General features: G+C 51.0%; 6 protein-coding genes across 6 annotated transcripts; 2 read left to right on the forward strand and 4 right to left on the reverse strand.

Moving 5' to 3' along the window:
- Positions 1–1,149: 1,149 nt before the first annotated feature.
- On the forward strand, positions 1,150–2,951 carry J4E82_008222 (uncharacterized protein; the record flags this gene model as incomplete). The annotated part of the gene is made up of 2 exons (XM_051734456.1): positions 1,150–1,155; positions 1,182–2,951. 2 exons carry the CDS (start codon positions 1,150–1,152, stop codon positions 2,949–2,951), a joined length of 1,776 nt encoding a protein of 591 aa, XP_051585824.1.
- Positions 2,952–7,253: 4,302 nt separating this feature from the next.
- Positions 7,254–10,490, reverse strand: J4E82_008223 (uncharacterized protein; the record flags this gene model as incomplete). The annotated part of the gene is made up of 2 exons (XM_051734457.1): positions 7,254–10,212; positions 10,279–10,490. The coding sequence occupies 2 exons, from the start codon at positions 10,488–10,490 to the stop codon at positions 7,254–7,256; spliced, it is 3,171 nt and encodes a 1,056-aa protein (XP_051585825.1).
- A 726-nt stretch (positions 10,491–11,216) lies between these two features.
- Positions 11,217–11,741, reverse strand: J4E82_008224 (uncharacterized protein; the record flags this gene model as incomplete). The annotated part of the gene is made up of 1 exon (XM_051734458.1): positions 11,217–11,741. The coding sequence occupies one exon, from the start codon at positions 11,739–11,741 to the stop codon at positions 11,217–11,219; it is 525 nt and encodes a 174-aa protein (XP_051585826.1).
- Positions 11,742–15,035: 3,294 nt separating this feature from the next.
- Positions 15,036–17,932, forward strand: J4E82_008225 (uncharacterized protein; the record flags this gene model as incomplete). The annotated part of the gene is made up of 5 exons (XM_051734459.1): positions 15,036–15,047; positions 15,103–15,259; positions 15,313–16,949; positions 16,998–17,663; positions 17,723–17,932. The coding sequence occupies 5 exons, from the start codon at positions 15,036–15,038 to the stop codon at positions 17,930–17,932; spliced, it is 2,682 nt and encodes an 893-aa protein (XP_051585827.1).
- A 1,419-nt stretch (positions 17,933–19,351) lies between these two features.
- J4E82_008226 (uncharacterized protein) lies at positions 19,352–21,000 on the reverse strand (the record flags this gene model as incomplete). Its single annotated transcript, XM_051734460.1, has 2 exons — positions 19,352–20,875; positions 20,926–21,000. 2 exons carry the CDS (start codon positions 20,998–21,000, stop codon positions 19,352–19,354), a joined length of 1,599 nt encoding a protein of 532 aa, XP_051585828.1.
- A 1,358-nt stretch (positions 21,001–22,358) lies between these two features.
- On the reverse strand, positions 22,359–23,230 carry J4E82_008227 (uncharacterized protein; the record flags this gene model as incomplete). Its single annotated transcript, XM_051734461.1, has 2 exons — positions 22,359–22,507; positions 22,570–23,230. 2 exons carry the CDS (start codon positions 23,228–23,230, stop codon positions 22,359–22,361), a joined length of 810 nt encoding a protein of 269 aa, XP_051585829.1.
- Between the last annotated feature and the right edge of the window lie 1,559 nt (positions 23,231–24,789).

The raw sequence follows: 24,789 nt of genomic DNA on the forward strand, positions 1-24,789 counted from the left end.
ACCTTCAGTTTCTACGTTCTCAAAGGACATATAAATATCTGGATTTGTCCAACACTTTCTTCCATAGAATAGCGACAACGATAACAACAACACCTCATTTGAACCGATTGTTATACTATCACTCCCACCATCTACTGCTGGCCAGTAACTTTGCTAAACAAAACCATCTCACGTGTACAGTCGAACACTCAACACTCGAATACTTGGATACAAGGGACAACGGAGTGATAGTTCGTCAAACAACCGTACCAGCCCCGAACCAACAAATCAACACTCATCTAAGGTCTCTTCTCTCGACGTCAGTACATCACAACAATATGTGTTTCAAACAGACATACATGTGCGAACAAGGACATGAGATTGAACCGAACATAACAGAGTGTGGGAAAGACCCATATTCTTGCTTCATTAACAATAATATCATAGAAGGGGAGCCTATATTATTATCAAGAGAGGATTGTAACCAATGTTTGGGTTTGCCGAAAGCAACAATAGAATTGTACAGGAAGTCTGGACGTACAGTCGCCTCTCAATTAGACTGGGACCATGCATATGACGCGGAGAGATTTGTGGTCTTTTACTTACGACGAGCACTTCAAGGTTGGAGATACAAGTACCTAGCATGGGAACGGGCCGAACGGGTGACTCCGCAATCGGAATATTGGACGCCAAAGGAACAGGAAAATGTGAAGCTCTCTGCTATAAAAGCAGTGGAGCTCTCTGCTATGCAAGTAACTCAGCCCTCCGCTACGGAGCTCTCCGCTATTAAAGCAACGAAGGCCTCCGCCGAGAAAGCAAAGCAGTCGAAATTTCGGCTAGTTCTAAATCCGCAAACGTCCTCGGTCAGATCTCGCACAGCAACACAAACAAAATCAGACGCCCAGAGATCAGCCAAACACGCTGCCGGAACTTACACATGGAACTACAAAGAAGCTCAGAGCGCCTTTGAAGCAGCGTATGTGCCTTATGCCATAAATATCATTGAGCGTAGGCGGGCTCAACACTCAGAAGCATCGCTGCAACGAATGGATGCATCCGACCGGCTTGATATATTGAAACATGTCGCGAAAGGGCTACAGAAATTATTCAAAGATGAACTTCTGCCCCCAGAGTTCCAACGCACCTTCAACGAAGGCACTCATCTTGGTAATGCAGGTAGGTCTGATGATTCACATGCTCAGGGCTCGACCGCCAAGAAGACTTTTCAAACAACGATCAATCCTAAAGAGGGTAGAAGACTCGAAGACATACTAGACCGTTATCCTCCAGGTTACAACAGCGAGGGCGGGTCTGGTTTCTCTGGCATGAGCAGCCCCGAAACAAAAAGTCCCAGTGCTTCGGAACTAGAAAGTGATAAGCGAAAAGGGAAGGGAAAAGCCAAGGCTACTCATTCAAGCCCGAATTATCGTGCACATGAATCTTCTCCTTCAGAAAATGAATACCATCCAGGCGATTTTCTCACGGAAGAGGCGGATCGTACTGAGCGACGAGAGCAAGCCCGGATTGCGGAAAGGAATCAAGAAGCAGCACGCATGCACATGGAAGAGAATCGAATTCGAATGGGAGCTGCACGACACCAGCCGTACATACAAAGCAACTTGCAGCCTCAACAACCACCTATTACGAATGACCAAGAATACTATGATATGATGAACCAAGATTTCACTACCCACCACTGGGCAGTCGATCGCTCTAAGAACGACGAGATTTATACTGAACCTCAACCCCCAGACACTAGCGAGCAGTCTTCAACGCTCCGTTCTGGCAAAACGGTGGCTGCAGGAAAGCAACGGGCAGCAAAGACAAACAACAGTGCAATTCCTAGGGAAAGAAAAAATACCAAAGAGGGTAATAGAGTGCAGTATCTTCAAAGAATGGCCGATGATATTGCTAATCAGAATACATGGGCGCACTCAGACGACAAGGAAAGCTTTGTAAGATCTTACGTGGAGGAGGCAATTAAAGAGGAGGATAATCAAAAGGGCACGACGGCTAATGGCCGGAGGATCCCCTGGAAGCAAGAAAATCATGATCGGATTTTGGATCGACTCAGGAGACGACCTGGATTAAGAATGAATCCAAACAATTTTGTATCGATCACAGTCGATTACCGCGGTCATCGGACAGGTTATGCAACTCGTCCAGTTAAAGTCGCCAACCCCAACAATCATCCGACGGTAAAAACATATCCACCAGGTTACGACAGCCCGGGTAGTTCCAATCCCCCAAGCACTCCACCCATCACCAAGAGCCCGAGTAGTTCCAAGAACCCGGGTAGTTCCAATCCCCCAAGCACTCCATCCATTACTAAGAGCCTACCACTACCAACACGCGGACTATCTCCGAGCGACGACCGAGAATATTGGGCTAAAAATCCCACCCCCCACTCGTGGGCACTTAATCGTCCCAACAACGATGATCTGTCCGCAGTATCCAGCCCTAAGAGTCCTAGGGAGCAGTCTCCAGCACCCCGTTCTAGCGGCACTTCACCCCATGTTGCAAATCAGTCCCCCACCAATCGCGGCACTGGGAACGAACAACGTAGTCGTGCCACGTCGAAAACAAGCTCCAAGGGATCCAGTGACGGCAGTGCTTTTATGGCTGATGTTTTTGACTTCTCGGCGGCGTCAACGCATACGCCACCTCGTTCAACGGGTGCGCCTCAGCCCATCCCAGCCTCGCATGCCCAGCATGTAGGCCCCTCAACCCACACCACTGTAGGAAAGGCTCCAACTACTGCAGGAAAGGCTCCGACTACTGCAGGAAAGACTACTACTACTGCAGGAAAGACTCCTGCAAGCCAGAAGACGGTTGCTGCGTCGAAGCGTCCAACCGAAAGTTCTGCATCGAGTTCCAGCGTAAAGGAAGACAAGGGTAAGAAATCTCTCAAAAGTACTGCATCAAGCTCCGGCCCAAAGGAAGATAAGGGTAAGAAACCTAAGAAGAAGTAAACTAAAGAGGAAGATGCGCGGTGCCTGACACATGAATTCGGAGTTTGTCAGCAGGTTATTGCAGACCTTTGACGGTGCCTGTATTGGCAATGCAAAGGTATTGTCGGTTTTTGGATGATTTGTGAATGTTCTACGAGCAAACACGGCAGGCCGTTGTCTCTTCATTCTTTCTTTGTAGTGTTTACTCTGGCTCAGTCTCGGTTCGCTAGCGAGTCCTCTTTGTTCATAGCGTGGATGTTCTGATATCGAGTCGATGTTTTGCGATGGTTATAGATGCGAGTTCTTTCACAGTGGAAGTGTTTATATAAGCAAGGTTAGTGGCATAGTTGGTTATAGCGTAAGTGTACATAGCCGAACAAAAAGATTGAATCTACACATGAAAAACCAAACGTGCATGTGCAGGCGTGACTGAGTGCTGGGGCTGTGTATCGAAAGTGGACGAGAGCTGGTGGAAGTGTGCTTCGAGGTGGATGACGAGTCAAAGAACGTGGAGCTTCGCGTTGTTGTATGTACCGAGGTGTTGCTCGATGTCATCGAAACCGTGACAAACACTGGAAAGGTACCAGCCTGCATCACCACGAACAATGTGTTGGAAGATGCTCGCCTCGACAATGGATGAGAGAACAACGATCGATACGCGTCACTTCCACGCTAAGAGTTTTACGTCATCAGATTTGACATCATGATGTCGATCATCACCACTCCAGGCGCGTACCTCACGCGTCAACAACACCCACTGAAGAGCACCACATCAGTGGTCAACAAATTCTTTTGGAAATAGCGGAGCGAGGTGGTCTTGTCATACCACTTGTACCCGTCAATCCGTGCCATGGATAGCGGTGTGCGAGCACGAACTTGAAGTAATTTGAAGCCGCCCTGCGGCCAAAACACAAGGCAGCAATAGCCACTACACCGAACCACCAAACACGATCTCAGAGACTGGTTTCTTAACAGGCACGCGCCGAATCCACCATAGCATCGTCATATCACTTTTTTTTGGAAATGCGCGAGAAGAGCGACGAGCGTGCACAACCATACGGTATCTGTGTTCAGCTTTTGAGCCCCAACATGTCATCACGGCAAAGTCCATTTTGGTCAGTCACAGCTGCGGCATGAGTTTGAGAAAGCAAGAATGAGCACATGATGAAGATCTTCAAACAATCTTTTACACTGTACAGACGAGGGTCGTCTTATCTTGCCGTCGCGTATAGGTACAACTCGGTCGCAACGTGCATGAGAGCAGCAGCCGTTACTTTTGGATTTTGTATCGATGTCGTTACTGGGGCTCAGTGGGCGCACGAATGGCACGTTTTCTCATCTCTTTGGAACCAATATCGAATGGTACGATTACTGTTTTGGTCCGGGGGGAGACGCGCGCCATGATGTAGAGTTGATATGATCTGGCATTCAGACATGCGAATATTTTCCAACGCTTTTGATAGAAGAGAAGAGACAAGTATGTAGGATGGTGAACCTCGCACGCGCTCGAGCGAAGCTTTATACACCCAGCATGCGCACTAGCTCCAACCACGAGGCGAGCGCAGCCGAAGTGCCACATGAGAGTCTTCTTTGCCGAATCTCGGAACTTGCATCGCAGTACAGCGCGAAAAAAATTCATACAGCATGACATGGCTGTGACCTCCTTCCAAACAACAAGACAGTAGCGTACTTCCTAGCTTTGACGCGGCAGAACACGAGAGAGCGTGCCATGTGCATTGTACCCCGTAATTAGTTTTGTAATGTCAGCCTCGCATATAAGGAAGCAAGATGATGAGGACAGTCGCAACCTCCAGGTGTAAGAAGATCGGAGGAGATCGAGGGACGACATGGCTATTGATCTATGTGTTTTGGTCTCCTCCGAGTATGCCCGTGGCCAATCTGTTTTTCACTGTGTTCGATCGGATTCAAGGCTCTCTTTCATGCTCGCCTTGGCATGCGTGTTCTGCGGATGCAGTTTCTGCTCTTCACGTGTATTCTTCCATCGATGTTTTTGGAGAAAAAGAAAAGGACTGGGAGACACATGTCCGGGAGCTTTGCGGCTTTTCAGACAATCTCCATTTCCCTGAGCTTGAGACTTTTTAGAGGAATATCTGAGTGGGTAGATATATGATGGAGAAGAAGGTAGGGTGTAGCAGAGGAGCTTATATATGCTGTCTTGGGCTTGAGTATCACGTGTTCCGCGCCGTTGTAAGGACTGATGATGACGCGTGGAAGTTGGAGGTACATGAATAGGAGGAAAAAGATTTGTTTGATTGGGCTATGGGTGTCAAAGTCATCGGGAAGAGTTCGAAAGACAGTATATGTGGAAGGCAGTACACTCCGTGCCTCCACAGTTTCGATTCCAGTCCCACAAGTGACCCAAGTGCTTCATACTAATTCGCAAACCGGACTTTTGAGAGAGAGAAAAGACACAAAGTGGCAGAGCCAGACAAAAATCGCTCAAAAGCATGTCCATGCCGTTGTCTCGCCTAGAAAGCAAACTCCATAGAATATGTCGCACCGCCTTTCGATAAGAATTGCACTCGCAAAAGAACCACATCTGACGTCCGTGAATACAAAATGCAGCATGTATGCCCAAAACCAAAGCCAACCTACCATGCGCACAGCGTCCAGCATGCTGCACAGTTGTGCCATGAATACGAAGAGTGCTCGACGCTCTTCGCCGGAAGCTCGTCAGGCGAATCTCCAAGAGTCCTCGATTACGCATTCCACACCTCGGCCACCTGTCTCACCTAGAGTTTCAACTTCTCTTGTCGTTGAGGTGACACCAAGGGTTTTTCCGCGTTTGGTTGCATCGAACTCTCCGTTGCGACCGCAAAGGAGACAGCCTTGCCCGGAGAGCTAGGTCTGAAGTGAAATTTTACATGTTCGAATCCTTTTGAGGCCCTAGCCGACCTTACCATAGTATGGTGCACTCGTTCAGGAAATCCCAACATGCAGATAAGGTCGTACAACCCATCCGCAAAGAGTGTCCTCTGAAGAAGCGACCTGAGTCTTTCCCGTAGATGGAGAAGGACTCTCGTCATCTCTGATGCGGTGTGTACAAGGGTATCCAATTCCTTCACTGAGCCGTCATAGCTGTTGATTTGTTGCGAGAGTGAGATAATCCGATCGCCAAGCTCACGATCTAGCATGTAGTGTTTGCATTCGAGATCATCGATGCCAAACATCCTCGCAACAAGGTCGACGTATGTTGTCTGGTAATCTTCAAAGATCTTTTTAAGCCTTTGGATGATCAGTTCGATCTTGCTGCGGTTGAAGATTAGAACCACGTCCCAAAGTTCGTCACACGCGATCTGGAGTTCATGCTGCGGACCTGGACGTGTTAGTGATGCATTCAAGAATTTGGGTTCAACATACCATCAGCATTTTTCGCAATCGATGCCAATGCAGCTTCCATGGCTTGTACGAACTTGCGGAGTTCGTTGTTTAGGCTAATGCGTACTTGATTTGTCGGTCGGCTACGCGTAAGATATATATTTATCGTGTTGTCGTTGTTTGCTTGTTGTATATCCGTTTCCGCGCCCAACATCTTCGGAAGTCGCCTCGCAAAACGGTCTTTGAGACTAAGTTCGGTCTTTGGCCCTCTCATCGGAATGACGCCGGTCGAATCGTCGATGAGATCTTCCTTTCCGAGAATACCATATACTTTCTCTTCCACACGTTGATGTTGAGTGGACGCCATAGTGGTGTCTTAACTGCTTTCGTGAGATGGCTGAGAGTGTCGACCAAGAATGAATATAAGTATATTATTGAGTGAGGGTTGCTCCTGAGGACTTTCGATTAGTGTTCGGCAGTAATTTCCTGCTCTGCAATACTTTCGAAGTGTGGTGGAAGAGAGATGGGGAGCAAGCTGAGAAGAGATCATTAAATAGCAAGAGCGACCGGAAACGGCTGCTTTTACCTTTGACTTTACCTTGCGCTGTTGCGATACCGCTACGTGTGACGTAAGAGAGGACCTAGGCAGCAACAAAATGCCGATAGGATAGTAAGAAGTAAGAGGTGAAAGACCAACGCAGAGCTGGGCCAATCTCGACTGGTCCGGTCCGTTTGAGCCCGGCAGGTACAGGGCATGGATGTAAACGACGTACACCAAGACAAGAACCACAACAGCCAGAGATGGTGTGAGAAAAACACAGGGAATGAAGCCACAAAATCTGATTCTAGACGTGCTTCTTGACTTCTAACACAAGGAGATAAAAGAAGACGCTATATGCAATGCAAAATCTACAACCACCCACACCACCTCTCTCTCTCCTTGACCCAACTTCCAACCACTCCCAACTATTCTTCCCCAACCAATCATCCACCAAAACCAAAGACCTCAGCCGTACTCAACATACTCATCCTAGTCCCCCACAACGCAATAACAATAGACACAACATCCACCGTCAGCAGCACCGCAGCCCCAACCATGAACCTCGGACAGAAGATCCTATAAAGCATCAAATGCCTTCTCAAATGGCCCGCCCACATGGTCGTCGCAAGCTGCGTCGTCGCATAAAACAAAATGTGCGTCGCCACAGCTTTTGTCACGACGGACAAAACGCCCTTCTTCTGCGGCTTGACTTTCCAAAGCACGCACGCTGGGACAGCAATGGCGCACAGGATCTGGGCACCAAATGTATTCAGCAGAACAATGATGGGTGTCCAAGGGTAACGGATCTTGGCCAGGGGGATGAAGGCGGATTCCCACTGGATGCTAGACAAGGTAGCCTGGTGTCCTGTTTTGAAAAAGTGGAAGGAACCCAACAGACCCAAAACGACAGGGCCGATGGCGGATTGACGGAGGTTGTTAGTATCGATGATTTCGAAAAGCGAAAACAGCTGCCAAACCAGTATTCCGATTGCGCCAGCGCCCATTGGCTTTTGGAGCACAGTGATGGCGAGATACCAGATGGTGATCAATAGTGCGTATCGACTCCCGTGTACATTTGCGAAACCAAGAATGGTGACAGCTTCTTTGGGTTGACCGTTTTCATCGACGCCGCTGCCATCTTTATCAATGATGACGTTCAGGAGAGGTTTCGACCAATTGTAGATGGAGTAGCCAAACGCGAGAGCAATTGCTAGCACAATCTGTGCAATGAAGCGTTTCGTGATACCAATGATGTTTGACCAAGCGGGCGCCCACTCGCCGTCGTCAGCAGCATCGAGAGTCCAGTATGCGGCAGACAGCATCAAGCCGAAGCGCAATGCGAGGCCGATCCAGAGAGTGGCGTTGTGCTGATAGGATTTCGTGCCGTCGTAGTAGCTCTTGATGAATGTGGGGATGAGGATGGCAGCTGTGGCGGGGATGGCAAGTTGCCAGGGTGCGGAAGTTGTTGATAGGGCAGAGCCGTAGTATGTGGATTTGCAGTAGGGCATCTGTTCTTCTCGGCATAGGCGAGAGAAGCTGGCGATTCTAAGCAACACGGTGAAGAGGATGGAGTGGTAAGCACCAAGGGTTCGATCTGCGATTCTCCTCTGGCGGAAAGAAGAGATGAGTGCAAGGACTCCAAATGTAGTTAGGAAATGTAGGAGGATCTCATCTTCCCAGATAGTAAATGAGTTTGCTGCAAAGCCCCCGGAGAGGGCGAGAGTGAAGATGGCGCTCGTCCAGCCCCAGATATTGTTTGGCATTGGGGGCATCATACGGTAGCTCAGGGCGTAGAAAGTTGAGGCGCAGCCGATGATCCCGGTAAGGGCAGAGCAGAGGACAAGAATATGCGATCTGGAGTCTTCAGGCATGAAGATGGTAATAGGAAGGCCGACGATACCTCCAAGGACCAAGCCAATGGCGCCTCGGGTGAAGAAGACGGGGGTGACGTCTGCACGGTCCCCGTGAAGGATCCTGGCGTAAAGAGCGACTACAATCAGACTTGCGGCCAAGATCACGACACCACTGACCATCCTGGGAATGTCAAACCGAGCCCAAAGATCACGACAAAGACGGAGCGTGTCGCGCTGATAAGCACCGAAAGCCTCATATGCCTGGCGCATCTCGGCGCTATTGGTCTTGGACTTTCCTAGCGGGTTCCACGCGTCATTTGCGTTCTTCCACAGCGAAAGCGAAGAAGCCCTGGCGCTGTCTGCGATACCACGAACCTTGGCATACTCATGCTGGTAGTTGTGGATCTGCGCGGCTGTCAGACGGTTGACGGCCGCCAAGTTCTTGTAATCATCGCCGTTCTTGCCGATGAATGCTTCTTCGATGGGCTTTCCGAGGTTGTTGAAGGGTATCGGCAAGCCGAGGAGAAGCGACAGAGTAGGGACAAGATCGATCTGCCCAACTGGTCGGGTCTTTGCGTTAGAAGGAGGGGTGGTATAAGCAGAATCGCTGCGCCCAAACACACCCTTCTTCGAGTACATCCATAGCGCCGCCTGTATCTCGTCGTCCGACTCTCCTCCATGGTCGCCCTTTCCATCCATGCCGTGATCTCCCATAACAACTAGCAGTGTGTCGTCGTCAATCTCCTCAATCATGCGGCGAAAAACGTCGTCCATCTGGTTGAGCTTCGCAGTCATAGCAGGGTGATCGGGCCCATAGCGGTGTCCCGCATGGTCCACGCCCAGGTAGTGGCCGAAGATCACATCCCACTTGGTGGCATTCTCAGCCTTCAGAAGTGGGAAGATGTGCTCCGTGACGCCATTGTCAACAGTGTGTAGGTCCCAAACATTGAACGAATCGTATGCATGCGTGAGGTTTGGCTCAAAGTAGTTGGGGAAGAGAGCGTGCCATGTGTCGTCCCCAAGATGAACCATCCTCTTGCTTGCGTTCTTCATTTGTCCGACCAGATTGTCTTCCTCAATCTCCTGGCCAGCGAAGTTGCTGCCCACGTCGATGAAGGTGGGCAATGTGCCCGTTGTGAGCCCTTTCAGCCTCTGCATCGTGGCCGTCGGCGGGTCGGCGATAAAAGGTAGGAGGAAGGCATTCTGGGGCTGGTTCTTTGCCGTCTCGTAAAGTACCGGGAACGCATTGTGGAAATGGCGCGGAGCGACTGGGGGCGCTTGAGACGGGTTTTCGGCGGCGACGGCGAGGTCGATGGGCTCGAACTGCTCTGGAAAGGGGACAGTGAAATCGTATCGTAGCGCATCAACGATGATGACGACGGCTTTGTTGAACGTCTTGGGGTGCCAGCACCCCTTTTCAGCATCGCCCGCTGTGTACGCGTTGGCAGAGTCGATTGGGGGCAGGGCGCATTCTGACTTGTGGTCGAGGACCAATCGCGTAAGGAGGAAGCCGCTGGTGAAAAGGTAGATACCGAGGACGTGAAGAATTCTGGCCAAGTCAGCTTTACGCGTCTGTACGCGGAGCCGGAAGACGGGCTCTGATGAGAGAGCCTACAGTATAAAGGTAAAGAAGGCGATGATGATGCCATGCTGCGCTTTGAAGTGCACCTGTCCAACCTTCTTCGCTTTGTCGGGGTCGTGAACCTGTCTCCGGGGAGCTCGCACTGTCTCCCGTGGCTCTGGCGTATCGGCCGCAAACTTGACAGCTTTGCGTGCGCTGCTCTGGCCGGTGATGTCGGACAGCGGCGTAAAGACCTCGTTCTCCATGGCGGGCGGAGAAGGCGGACCAATTGGCTCTCAGTAGATGCCAATCAGATGTCTATTGGTATTCGGATGGCTTAGGGGGCCTCAAGGAGCGACAGAATCCATGGGGACAAAGTTGATGCGTGGTTTAAGCAAAAGTGAGGATGCGTTGCAAGCATCCACTGTGGATCTCCCATTTCGCCGAGCCGCCGATGTCATGCATCCGCCATCGAGGTACGCGCCGTAATTACGAGCGGTGCTTACGATCTGCTATCGATGGATACGAAGCTTGACATCATGTTCCAGACGCGACTTGGAAACTGCCCAAAGGTACATCGCGCACAGCATTCACTCGGTCTTGGGAAATTGAGCACACATTTCAGTCTTGACAAAGGATTGTATTGGCTCTCGTGCTGCTCTGCACAGTCGCTAGAGAGTGAGTTGGATATCATACATTAATGAATAAGAGTTATGTAAGAGGTATGAAGACCTCGTTGAAGAGATGGCCAGTCGTCAGAGTGGGTATACAGCAAAATGGCCAGTCAACTCCGAGAATATACATAAGTGGTGTGGCGCCCTGCCGGCTATTCCACAGCTTCGGCAGGGAACGGAGAAGCTGACAGTCAGCGCGGTATAGCCGTCATCAAGGTGTAAAGTCGGTCGTAGCCAAATGGCTGGGGGGTGCCCGAGGGGTGCTCGACCGGAAGTATCGGCGGTCTAACCGGGTTTTGACGTGTGGTGTCGTGAGGTTTATGAGTAGTATTTGTCGTCCTTCTCCTTCAGTCCGCCCATGCGATCCAGGTCGAGCGAGTCGAAGCGGTCCGATGCGTCTTGTTGGTATGGCGGGAGGTCCTCTTGCACAGGCTCGAGTCCAACGCTGTGGTCTCCAACGCGGACAACCACAACACGACCCGATTGTTGCTTGCCAGACTCGTCAATCTCGTCAGGGAAAGTGATGCGGATCTCGGGTACCGGGCTGGTAGGGCTGTCCATGAGGTTCTGCTTTTCCGAGTAGGTGATGACGGACTCGCGGCCCTTGTAGGGCATCGCAGTGATGGTCAGGCGGTTGATGTTTGATTGGCGCTTCTCGTAGATTGGGAGTTCTGGGTCTGTCTCGGCTTGTTTCCTGGCTCTGCGGATGCTGCGAAGGAACATGAGGCCTCCTACGCATAGCATGCCAACGAGAACCAGCATCATAAGGGTAACGAGGAGTGCGAGGTGGGTAGTGCTGAGGCTGCCATCCTCATTGCGCTTGCTAAGGCTGATGTTCATCATTATGATATTGGTGATATTGTGTGTCGTTAGGGCGTGTCGAGGGCGTGCAGATAACTCTGGGGCGTGTAGTAGTGATTAAGGAGTGTAATTGCTGTTTGCATGTTAGTTCCCATTGTGTAGCGAGCACGTTGCTTCTGTGTGGTGTTGTGGTTGTTGGTTCGCGGATGCTTGGCGCAGTGTGACGGACGGGGACGGGAAGTAGCGGATACGCACCTGTAGAGCACCGTCGTTTCGCAAGCGGATGGACAAGTATTGGTAACGAGAGACACAAGTTCGGAAAGAGCGTAAGGCGAGATACCGCTGAAAGAGTGAAGCGATAAGTCGACAGAGAAGAGAGAGTTGGAGGGAGGCGAGACCGTAGAGGAGGTGGGCAAGGAGGTCGAGGTATGAAGGGAAACCTACGTATTTTGATGGATGCGCAGGGAAGCCGCCTTGCAGTCACCAATGCAGGAACGATACAACCAGAGCGAATCAGCGATCGACACTAGACCGCTCAACTTTGTGCCTATCTAGTTTAGGAGAAGAAGCCGCTTGCGCTAAGCCGAGCCGGTGGAGCGCAATAAGATGACGGTAGGACGCTCATCCTCTCGATCTTATTTTTGGCTTTGTTGGCGCCAGTGATCTGCTCAACACTGCCGCACGAGACCACAACAGACAAAGCCGTTCGCGCGCGATGGTTCCCAAGACCGAGACAAAGAAAATATCGAGGGTGCTGCAAACAGACCAAAACAAACAACAGTCAAGAGTACTTAGTGCAGTGTGGAGAGCCTCGCAAAATGCAAGGGGCGGTAATAACGAATGACGGGGGGTGGGATTTAGCCAAAAGGTCGAGACTCGACGGTGTGGATCGTGAGTGGATCGTGAGCCGGCACGTACTCCTGATGCTTCGCTTGAGTGACAGCCCCAGAATATGTACTGTCTACGTCAAGATGCCAATCTGGAAGTCGTGTTAAGCTCAACCCGTGCGAGACACGCATTGTTTTGGACTGATTGTGACAACGGCGTGGAGAGAGCTGACAGCGAGGGCTGAGACGAACGTCTTGCCAGACTGTGGAGCGATAAAGGATGATGCCGGTCGATAGCACATACCACAGCAACGCGCGTAATGAACGATGGATTTGTGGACCGCTGTGCGCAGGGAGCGCCATGTGGTGATGGAACTCGAGCCTCCTCAGGCACGTCTCTCTTGCGTTCGACAAAGCCTTTAAGCAGCCCTTCATCTTCGCAGAGTTCCACAAGTTTGGCATAAGGCTTCCACTCGACCTGCAATGTCGCAGTCGTCAAGACGCGTTACAACGCCCAAGTAACTACGGCAAATTCGTCATGGTCTCACGGATGCACTCTGGCCGGTACTTGGCTACTCCACCGTCCCCGCCGTTAAACATCTCATCGCCAGGCCCTGTGTTTGAGCCTTCGGGACGTTTGATGCCTCTCGCTTGCCTGACGCCAAGTGACTCCTGAATCCTGGGGCCGTCGCTGGGCTGTCGCTGGCACTGTCGCAAATGGCCTTCTAGAAGCGCTAGGAGGTCGGTATTTGAGGTAAAATGCTGTCACCAGCTCACCATGTCACTCGGAGTTGCTTCATCGCCATGTTTGCGGCGGTTCGTCGGTGACTTGTCTTGCGTAACACCTCAACCATTCAGAGCGGTGTAGATGTGAAGCAGTTATGACAACCATGGCCAGAGCTAGCGGGTGAATAACTTTCCCAACATGCCTCACGTATCCGGCAGTCGCAGCCAGTTTGCTCTGCTTGTTAGAACGCCAGCGCAGCACAGCTACCACACACAGGATGCGCACAGAGTGGAGAGACGGGTGGCTCACTGGACGCCTCGCATCCGACTTGCAGCCTCGCAGCGCAAACCCGCAGCTAGGAGGCGTTATAATTGCAGGGAGTATTCTGAGCGAGAGCAATCCATGGATGATGCAGGTCACGAGCCTGAAAGGCTTTTCTGCGCCCATTGAGTGATGACTGAACCCACAGCGTGTGCGACCATGGTTTCCGTGAATCTTCTGCTGTGCCTCGAAGCAATCACGTTGGACACTTTTGAAGATGGATACAAGCTCCGGGCTGCATTGAGCTCGATAGTACTGCAGCTCGCTCCAAGTACGCAGAGAGGTCAATTGGCCATCATGGACAAGTTGGACACCATTGCCTAAAAGTCTTGTGCCGAGGGCAAACATGCAAAGGTGAAGGCGTAGCAGAGAGAGAGCTTGGACATGCCGGCAGGGTGGTGGTGAAACATGGCGGCCCTGTAGATAATGCCTCTGGCCTCCTATCCATGCCCGTCGTGTCTCAGGCTGCCATAACGACAGCTCGCATCACAGAGGATCGTCCGGATTCCGTTGCCGCATCGTCCCTGACTCGTGCTTGGCACACGCGAGCGCATTGCAGCCGGTGGTCACAGTGAGAGAAGAAAACGGCGACCACGTTTGTTCTTAGGGAGATCATATCTCGTCCCGTAATCGTCGATTTCATCTTTCCCACAAGCCTCGCCTGCACCAAGCACCCGAAGACATCTAGGCGACGCTTTCGGTACAACCTTGAGCCTTAGCGTGCCTTTCCCCAGCGGACGCCAAACTTAGTTGCCGATCCTATCTTCGCCAGGGCCCAGCAGTCGCATCTCCATCGCCAAAAAGACATCTTTCCAACCCACACAACTGGCGCAACCCTCGCCCGCTGAAGCTGCGCCCGGTCTCCTCGACGCCCGCTACCAAACTTGTGCTCCTCCCGCCTATCCACACGCACACCACAGCCCCCGAACCAGCGCAGATATATTTCCCCCCCTCGAGTCTATTCCTGCCCTGCTGCTCCACCGTCCCGCGCCCTTGCATCATCCCCGCCGCTGCATTTGGTCGTCGAACCCTTAATGCGAACCCCGCCTGGTGCGCGACATAATTGCTTCGAGATTAGCATGTACTGTGGCTAGAGACATTACCACATCTCGCTCCTACACCCAAACGCGACCACGGGCCTGCACTTCCCAATCCACACTCCTCACGCGGACCTCCGGTAGTACCTCTTTGTTCCAAGCCGCATTCGTGCGCACATTCTTCGTACATTATTTCCATTGTCCCCAACTATATCAGCTGTAATACATCGTCAGTATTCTGCCTCCCCCCGCACCTGCCCTGCCTGCGCTGACGCCTGAGCTTAGTCCCACCAAAGCGCACGCATAAGCCACCCCGCGCCGCAGCACCCACCGGTGTGCTATATTCTCCGCATACTAATAGCCTCACGCCCGACCTGTGTAAATGAACACCTCTCCTGCCGGCTCAAGTCGTAGCATGGCAGTCATGGCGGGCAATGTGAGTAGCGGCTTTTCTAGCCATACGGCATGGCGTGCTAACACATATGCTCCAGACTCGAGCGCGCGACTACTCCAGTGGAGCCTCGCTCAACAACAACGGCACCGACACTGAACTCTCACGCGCATCCCCATGGGGGAAGAACATCTGGAATGCCCCAATCGGCACCTTTCCGCTTGGCTCCAAAGGCCGAGACAACTCGCGCCCTCGAGGTATGTCGCCATCCACGACATAGCATGTCCCTGTAATACTGACACGCACACAGAGAACGGCGCCGCCATGGGCACCCCTGCCGATCATGTTGAGGGCAAGACTGGCTCTGGCTCCCTACTCACCAACTCGGAGACGGAATGGAGGTCTACCGCCCGGCCAGCTTGGGGAGAGACCCCATCTGGCAGCATACCTCATGCAAGAAGCTCCGGAGTGTCGCCGGCACGGAAGCGGTCTATCGCCCAAGCACAACCTGTCCAGCAGTATAGCGACAACTCCCCATCCGCCTTCTCGTCCTACACTACAAGAAACTCACTCGCGGGCCAAGGCTCGCAAGCAAAGCCGGTCAAGCCATTCCTTGACCCTACCATATCCAACTTCACATCGCGCCAGATCGAATCACTCAACACCGGCTTCACCAACTTTGGATTCGGCCAAGCAGATAATTCTCAGCGCCCCGATACTGGTGTCACCTCGTGGCCAGACACAGGCTCCGTCCACTCTCCGAACGACGACCGCCGCAGCGTAGCAAACTCGGATTACCTTGCGTCTTCGAGCGGAGCCCCCTCACAGAACGGAAGCTTGCCTCCATCCCGACATGGCGCCGAGCCAGCACCGTTCAGCCAGGCTCCGGATGCATTCTCCAGATTTACTCAGCCTTCCCGCCAAACATCGTCCTTCTCCATGGCAAGCGGTCGTGCCTTTAACGAGCGAAGCGGTTCAATACAAAGCGAGTCTTTCCACACTCTGGGAAGGCTGAACAGCGAACAAGACCAAGATGCGCGCATGGCACCAAACAGGTCCTTCAGTATCAACGCTTCCACCCCAGCACACACACCCGGACAAGACACCAACGATGCGCCTACAGGCTCATACACTCCAGATGGCTACTCCAGTGCCCAACTCAACGGCCAATATTCTCAGCTGCGATCCTACCAGCTCGACAACAGTCGAAGCGCGCCGAACGGCACTGGGGCTCGTCAAAGTCCTTTTTACTCCTCCATGAACACACCGCCTGTGTACGATCGTCTCAATCCGTACACCAGTGAGCAGATGCTCACCCACCCCAACAGTGTTACGCAGCTGCAGAACAAACTGGCCGGATTCCAGATGTCACAACAACGTAATTTCATCTCTCCGAGCCAACTTCATCAGCAGCAGTATCAAAACATCTTTCCCGCAGCTCAAGTCCAGAACCCGTACCAATACCAGCAGTATGGTCTACCCAACGGCTTTTCCCTATCCGCGATACCGCAACACATGAACATGACTCCAGCAGCACCAATCTTGTCTTACGGAGGGCCACCTAAAGGTCCTCGAGAGCAGCAGGTCGGCGATGGTCTCGGTGCCATGAGTCTTGAGTTGGCCAACTTCAAGAGAGAGCAGAAGCAGAGCAAGCGCTGGGAGCTTACCGACATCAAAGGTCACGTGGTCGAGTTTGCCGGAGACCAGCATGGCTCCCGTTTCATTCAGCAGAAGCTTGAATCAGCCAACAGCGAAGTCAAAGACAGCGTCTTCAGAGAGCTCGAAGAGGATGCGCTACAGCTGATGCAAGATGTTTTCGGCAACTACGTGATCCAGAAGTTCTTTGAGCACGGAGACCAGGTCCAGAAGAAGATCCTTGTCGGGAAAATGAAGGGTCATGTACTTGAGCTTGCGAATCAGATGTACGCGTGCCGAGTTGTACAAAAGGTAAGGTTCTCTTCTATGCGCCCCAAGTAAACACACTGACCGTAGTAGGCACTTGAGCATGCGCTCACTGAGCAACAAGCCGAGATGGTCAAGGAGCTCGAAAAGGATGTTCTCAAAACCGTCAAGGACCAGAACGGCAACCACGTCATTCAAAAGGTTATCGACCGGGTCCCGATGCAGTACATCCAGAGGATCGTCGAGGCTTTCAGGGGCAACGTCGGCGTGCTATCGGTCAACTCCTACGGATGCCGTGTTATCCAGCGACTACTTGAGAAGGTTCCGGAGCCACAACGAAGGTTCATCATGACCGAACTCCACGCTGAAGGACCCAAACTCATCACCGACCAATACGGCAACTACGTCACTCAGCATGTCATCGAGCACGGTTTGCCTGAGGATAGGGCTAAGATTGTCGCTCTGATCAAGGCACAGTTCCTCGCTTTCTCAAAACACAAGTTCGCCAGCAACGTTGTTGAGCAGTGCCTCAAGTGCAGCGACGACGCGCAACGCCGTGAACTCGTATCGGTCATCCTTGCGAAGAACGAGCGAGGCGAGTCAAACGTCATGAACCTTCTCAGGGATGGGTACGGTAACTACGTCATCCAGAAGATGCTGGACACCCTCAACCGAGATGACTACGAGGACTTTGTCCAAGCACTCAAGCCTGAGCTTGAGAAGGCCAAAAAGGTCATTCCTGGCAAGCAATGCGTCTCAGTAAGTGGTCTCGTGAAACTGAAGACATACTTGGAGAAACCCAACTAACGAAATCTTAGGTTGAGAAGAAGATGTTCCGTTACGATCGCATTGACTCGCCGACTATGCTTACACCAGCTCTCAGCAGTTCCGCTCAATCGCCACAGAGTAGCTCCCACCCCAGCACGAACAACTCCACCATTGACGAACCCGTACATAGCGCGCCTGTTAACGGCAAGCACAGCGCTGTCAACGGTATGGGTGGTGTCAGCATCGCAGATACTGCTTGATTGCGTAACACGTCCATCAGATTCTTTCCATGCATCGCACATAGGTCTCCTAATATCTGCCGCACGTTCTGTTCTATTCAGCCAACGCATCTTACTGTTTGCATGGCTCGGGCGGCACATCTGCATTCTATTGTTCATATACCATTACTTATTACTTCGCTTTCATCGTTACATATCACTACGATTCGCTTGTACGGCTATACGGATGACCCGCCTTTTCATACATCTTGTCAAACAAAAACAGGCTGGAGTCTTAATTGGAAGGTTGTGGGTTTTTTTGCTATCATTGGGTATTTGCCTAGGCATGGTATCGTTATTCATCATTGTATTACCTGGATTACCTCATGAGTGGCATGGCGTACATGGGGAAATCACTCGTTGGGATACCATGGGCACGGAAACAGGAAGAGCGTCACGTAAAAGATTGCGTAGATGGTCGGTGTATTGAATATCTATGAATACACGTTCGATATCTGACTTTTTGCTGTTTTTTTTTGTTTGTCTGTTTGTTCGAATGTGGCTTGAGGTGTATGTACCATGTGTGGATTTACGACTAGCAGCATAGGCGTCGGGTGTGGCTGTCGCCCGGCTGCTGCACCCGACCCGGCCCACGCCATGTTACCACTCCCGCCTAGCATACCCGTAGCTGATGCAGGGTGTACTGACTAGTCGATCATCTAGCTCCAAGGTTCTATCAAGAGGGCAGCTCTTTCTGTTTGCTTCTTTCATTCTTTTTTTCTTTGGTAGATCATGGAACTATCTGTTTTCTTTTCTTCTTTTTGTTTCACCATAAATGGATATTCGAGATATTTCAATGGTATGTTTCAAAAATTCGCATGCTAACGACGACCACGTGGTTCTTCTTCTTCTTCTCCTCCTCCTCCTCGGGATCACCTGCGAAAAACAAAAGTGGAGCGAGTACTGGAACAGATCAATTCTGAGAGTTCTTGTCTTTCGGTTCATGCGACGACCAGGAAGGGGTGGGAGGGTGGGTGTGTGGAGTGTTGAAAGACTTGCAAAATATTAGTTGATCGCCATGACTACCCTTTGGGCCCGACGGACTTATGTCAAAGTCGGCGCAAAGGCTGTCGTACCCGATTCCGCCAAAGACTACCATACCACGTTGGCTAACGACGATTCTAAAATCTTCAGGTGAGTCAGAACAACGCCTCAACGTTTTACTAACATGCAAAGAAGCGTTCACGCTAGGAAGTCATGGTTCTGGTCGTTTGCGTAGTTGCCACTTTCGAATTTCTATTGACACGTGAACGCAAAAGGAAGGCACAGATCAAGAACGTGTGACTTTTGAATAGAGATGGTGTGTCTACTAAGGCTACATACTCTTGCCACGCTCTTTCGCGCTACCCATTCACCAATTTTTGATATTGCCAAAGCCAACCATGAAGCCAAAGGGGCGCGTCATGCATAAGCTTTGAAGTCTTTTTCCTCCGATCTGAACAGGAGAGATGGGTATTTAACGTAGTCCGTAATGTTCTTCGCCGTCACTGGTATGGCCTGGGCCTGAGTGAGATGTCGGTGACGGAGCGGTATAGTCACTGTACCACGTACGTAGTAGTAGTTAGGCCAAGTGTGGCCGTGGAAGTCTTCTTCTATGTCTTCCGAGTCATGAGCAGCCGTAGGACTGATCGCAAAGACCTCGATTGATGAACCTCGTTCTACTAGGTACTGCATGACCTTGCTTGCTAGTCTGGAGTGGTGCCATGCATTTGAATTCGAATCTCCAACTTCATTGTTGTCGTTCACGGTGAGTAAGTAGGTAAGGCGTAAGCTGCGTAGCGACCGAAGCCGAGCTAGTATGTCCAGAGCTCTTGGAAGATCTCTTCCGTTGAATTTCGAGAATTTTAAGCTGAGGTCGACGACGCTGAGATCGATGGCAGCGGCATGGATACCAAGTTCCTCGATGTATGGGCATCCAGCAGCGAGTATCTCAAGTTCTCCAGCTGAGTAGTAACCACGATTGTTGAATAAGGTAAGATCTACTTGACGGTACAATGGATCTAAGTGGAGAAATCGTAGAGTCTGTCCATGTCGGCATACTTTATGCACGTCAACGTGTTGAGGATCTCGAGTCGCTACAAAGAGCGTCTCCAGACCTGAAAAGCACCCGATAAACTGGTTTAGAGACTCAACCAGCTCTTCTTCGTCCTCGGGATCTTGTGTTAGGTTGAATGACTTCAGGGCAGACTCGTTTGAGATTGTGTATTTGCTGGTTAGATACCGAAGTAAAACCGGGACACGATCGCAATGGATTATATCCAAAGTCTTGAGAGAAGGCAGATGGATAATGCCTCCAAGATGATCAACTCTGTCCAATAGTTTCAACTGGAATAGAGATAGGCGTCGAAGTCTTAGAGGTACGAAACCAACAGCGGGTGTCCTTATATCGAGAGGTACTTGACATGCCTCACTAGAATCACATCCCCACCCAGATCCAAGACTTAAGACTTCAAGAGCTGGTGTGTTCACGAGCCAAGCGCTATAGTCGTTATCATCCTTGCGGGATGCGATCTTCAGCTTTCGAAGCTTGTTCAGGCTATGCGCGAGGGAGCGAGGATTGGGAAAGCGTCGGCTGAGTTGAATGTATGAGTGTTGCCGGAATGTGAGCTCCTCGATTGAATGTTGAGAGCAGAGTAGCGACTCCCAAACTTCAGTATGCACGCCTATAAGCTCCACAGTTCTTAAAGTATCCCGAGTAATGCTCGATACTACCTGCATCACTTTTTCGAAGTTCTCGGGAGGAGTACGAATCTTCAAGTTCTTGACGTTGTCGAAAAGGCCATCAGGTAAAGACAAGACAAGGGCATCGAAGTCGCGATCTCTAGCTACGAGGGTAGACTCGAAACTTTTCCAGAGCACAGATGAGGTAGACTTTCGCCACTGTTTGTTGGCTAACCCAAGATTCTTGAGCGCTGGGATGGGCAACTACGTAGGCATTAGTGCCGCAAAGCTGACTGGTATCATGTATAACTTACCAATTCGCATACCTCAAGCCGCAACTCCTCTGACAATCTTCCAATGTAGTCTTGCGTATGCGGAGATGAGGTCATGGTAAGCTTCCTAGGTTTGCTTGAGATGTTGTGGTTCGAATGTGTTGCAACCAAAGTTGAGCTTGCACGGTTGATCGATGGGTCAATGAGAAGCAGAGCCGGTGTGAGTAAGACTTATATCCAATGGAGGTGCGCATTGGTTCCTGCCTTAACGTGAGTGTAGACCAAGTGAAGGCGATGTTAGGATATAAGCAATGGAAAATGTTTATTACGTTCTTTCACAAGGTACGCATGATCAACCGTGGTTTCGGACGAACTTGCGCTTGATGGTTGTACCACCAAAAACGCCAGGCAACAAGCGACAACGTGACGAAATGGATACTCATTCACAAGCAACACAGCTACTCGTTCTTGCAATGGATCGGTTTCTTCGTTGTAATAGTAAAGGAAGCTGGTTCAAATGACTGATATGGTTGCAGTGGGGCCACGGAGAAGGATGACTAACGGACCGCGTTTATGGGTGAAGTGTGGTGATCAGCCGCGCTGCGTCGTCTATTTCACACGAATACATGCGTTGTGAAACTTCGTGTTATGCTTACAAGATCGCAGATCGTACACTTGAGCTCAGGCGGCAGAGCTACCCGAGGATCGAGTCTGGAAGGCATCGACATTGCAGCGGCTAAACGCACTTCTTCGCTGGATGATTAAAACAGCCCTAATTTAGGAGTTTATATCAGGGTCAGTTTCCAGCTAGTGGTCCAGTCCGAGGTGAGAAAGTAGTTATGTGCTCGCAGACGGGGTCTACCGTGTACTGCCCCATGATCGCGGAGCATTGACCAGAGGTTCAGTGCCTAGATAAATTCGCGCATTGGCTGTTGACACTTGCGCAGGCAGCAGAAAGCGTTTTTGTATAGTGAAATTTGCTGCACTAGCAGCGCGATCCGAGGTCTTTTTGTCGAAGGTGCTGTTCAGCGCGGTGGGTTGGAGACGCCCATTCGAGTTTTTAGTAACGAGAGAATTATGTACTACCATCTCTATATTCGATATATGCCCTGATCTGTGTGTAAAAAATCTGGTTTCTGCGTAGTCCTGATATATAGCAGAAAGGAGAATAAATGGATGCGATAGTGCTTGGAAAGAGGTTGGAAAGCGCGACGCGTGTGATATTCACGCGTCGCTAGCGGCGAACAATCGCGCGCAAACGTCACCCACCCTTGTTCACGGCTGCTACATTCGTCGATACCGGCGTCGAATGAGACCTCCTCGTGATAATTGCGTATGACTTCTCTAGCTCTAGCATCTTCACGTGTCGAACATGGTTGAACTTTGGCATCTCAAGCCACGATCATTCGATGTAAATTACATCTAAAACTACGTTGATACTGCATGCATGCAAGTATGCGCAGCTGGAATGATGACTAGTCCGCCCAGCCGACGAGTTTGGCAGAGGGGACAGGGGGCTCGACATTCGCCGCGTACTTGCCGCCAAAGTTACCCGCTGGAGCGTAATTACAGACGGTATACTTGTTCATGGTCGAACCCTGTCCGTTGACGATCATAGCCGTACCTAGAGATCGGTGTATGAGGTCAGTAATTATTTCACACGCGATTCATACAAACATTACTCACCGCAGTCAAGTGAGACGCATCCGACCTTCGTAGTTTCCTTCCAAACCAGCTGTGTGAGGTGACCGACTTGCTCGAAAACTTCGTGGGGAAGGTTGTTCTTGCCGAACCAAGGCTTCATTGGATCAAGTTCGCCATGATACCAGCTCTCCGAGATGCCTGCAGTGGCGTTGAAGGCATCTCCAGACACAACAAACAGGTTTTGGCCTTGGCCTGCGCCTTTGGGGATGTAGTGCTCGAAGTTACACCTACTAGCAGCGATACGAGCATTGGCTTCACAGTCGGTGTCCCAGATCAGGGGATCAGCGTTGTGATTTGCACGGGCAGCATTGTGATGGAACAGCACCGCAGCTTGATAATCGGGTCCGGACGAGAGGTAGGCCTGATCGATGCCCGAGGGATGGGGAGTCCAGGACAGCGAGGGCTCTGGCACGGGGGCAGGTTCGGGCTCCGGCTCGGGCGTCGGAATGGCCATGCTAGGAGGGATAGAAGAGGAAACTGAAGACGTAGACGTGGGTGGAGCATAGCTTCTAGTGAGAGTGACCACGACGGTCTGGATGACTATCTTGGTCTCAATGATCATGTTTGGCTGCCTTCCGTGCAGCTGAGGCCGTGCAAGGACGCCGGCAACCAGAGATGCGGCGAAAAGACTTGAGTAACGCATTTCCGATCAGATCAAAAAGGTCGGATATGTATTACTAGCAAGTGGTAAGGAGAGCAGATGACCTGAAGAAGAGATTGGACCGAGAAGGAAGAAGTGAGTGTAGTTGAGTGAAAAGCAAAAAGAGTGTTTCCTGTCAGACAGGCTGCTCAGAGATTAGATGAAGAGAGCGACAAATGAAGGAATTTGGGGTGAGAGAACAGAGTGGTGGTGGAGGGGAGTAAGCTGGTGATTGTTTATCAACTCCAGATTAGGCAAACGCAGCTAGTGCGAGGCGAGAGCGACTGCCACGAGGTGAGATACAATGCAAAGGCAGCTGCTATCACTGCCATCGCGATAGTCTTCCAATAGCAGAGACGATACCTGCAAAGGTGATTCAATTGTGCTCACCGTCCATGAGGCAATCACAAGTAGGTCGAGTGCCGCTTCGTGTTGAGAGTCGAGTCCAGGCAGTAACGAGTGCCATGCTTTCTCTCTAGTGTTTCATCAGTCAACAGGCTCTCACACTTGAGCCTATTGTTGTCCACAGACCCAACATGGAATACTTACTAGCAGCACGAGTTGAGGCACAAGTTATACGCCCTCGGCTGCCGGCCGGATAGATGAACTCTCCGTTTGTAGAAGTCGAAGAGGGAAGGTATCGTTAGAAAACTTTGGAATGAGTGAGGGATCTTTGCCATTCGCGATAAGGCAGGTACGACATTTCAGAGCGCCTGGCAGGAACCACCATCCTTCCCCGGTTGCTAGATTCACGCAGCCACACATATTTGCTATCAGACCTCATAGCCATCTGGTGTCTGGTGACTCCGTATTCTTCGCCAGCTCTGTCGCCGCTTCGCAATGTCTCTTGCAAAAACTTATCTTCATCTACATCACCCCCGACCGAATCATGCGCCAGCCATAGGAGCCTATTGAATAGGCCATTGGAGATTATTTATCCATCACGCCCATGATTGAAGTGTAAGCCTTGCTCAGTGATGTGGATTCCCTACCTTAATTAAGTGCCATCTCCCATCCAAAGTCCACTTCGTTTTGGTATATATATTCGCGGTACCAAGACGCCCAATTGCAATCGTGCGACATTGCGTCTCGATTCGAGTAGCATATATGTAAGGGCACATTATGCCACATCGGTGTCTCCTTGGGAATGTACTGGATTTGCTGTCTCAAGCGGATGTAGCCATCTCATGTTTGCAGATCGTCTCTAACGGGTCATGGTATCGTGGTGATCGCGACTGGCAAACTTCTGCAAGGGGCCTCGCTACTAGAAAAAACTGCAGATGTGATCATCGAGAAATGGCGTACCATGCACGTCATGATATAGCGCCCTACGTTGGTGTGATGCATACTCTGCAAAATCGATGCAGGTCAGAAGGATGCAGATTGCCTCGAACCAAAGCCCCGCGCCGTTCCCCAGCCACTTAGGGTTCTGGAGATTAAGCTAGCTGACCGGGATGTTGATCACCCGGGGATGTTGATCACTCACAAATCTCAGCACTCCCACACAAAACACGTGTTATCTCTCCACGTACTCAACCAAAATGGGCGACCGTGAAGCAGCT

The sequence above is a fragment of the Alternaria postmessia genome (genome assembly GCF_024291825.1).
Source record: "Alternaria postmessia strain BMP 2775 chromosome Unknown scaffold_63, whole genome shotgun sequence".
NCBI lineage: Eukaryota > Fungi > Ascomycota > Dothideomycetes > Pleosporales > Pleosporaceae > Alternaria > Alternaria postmessia.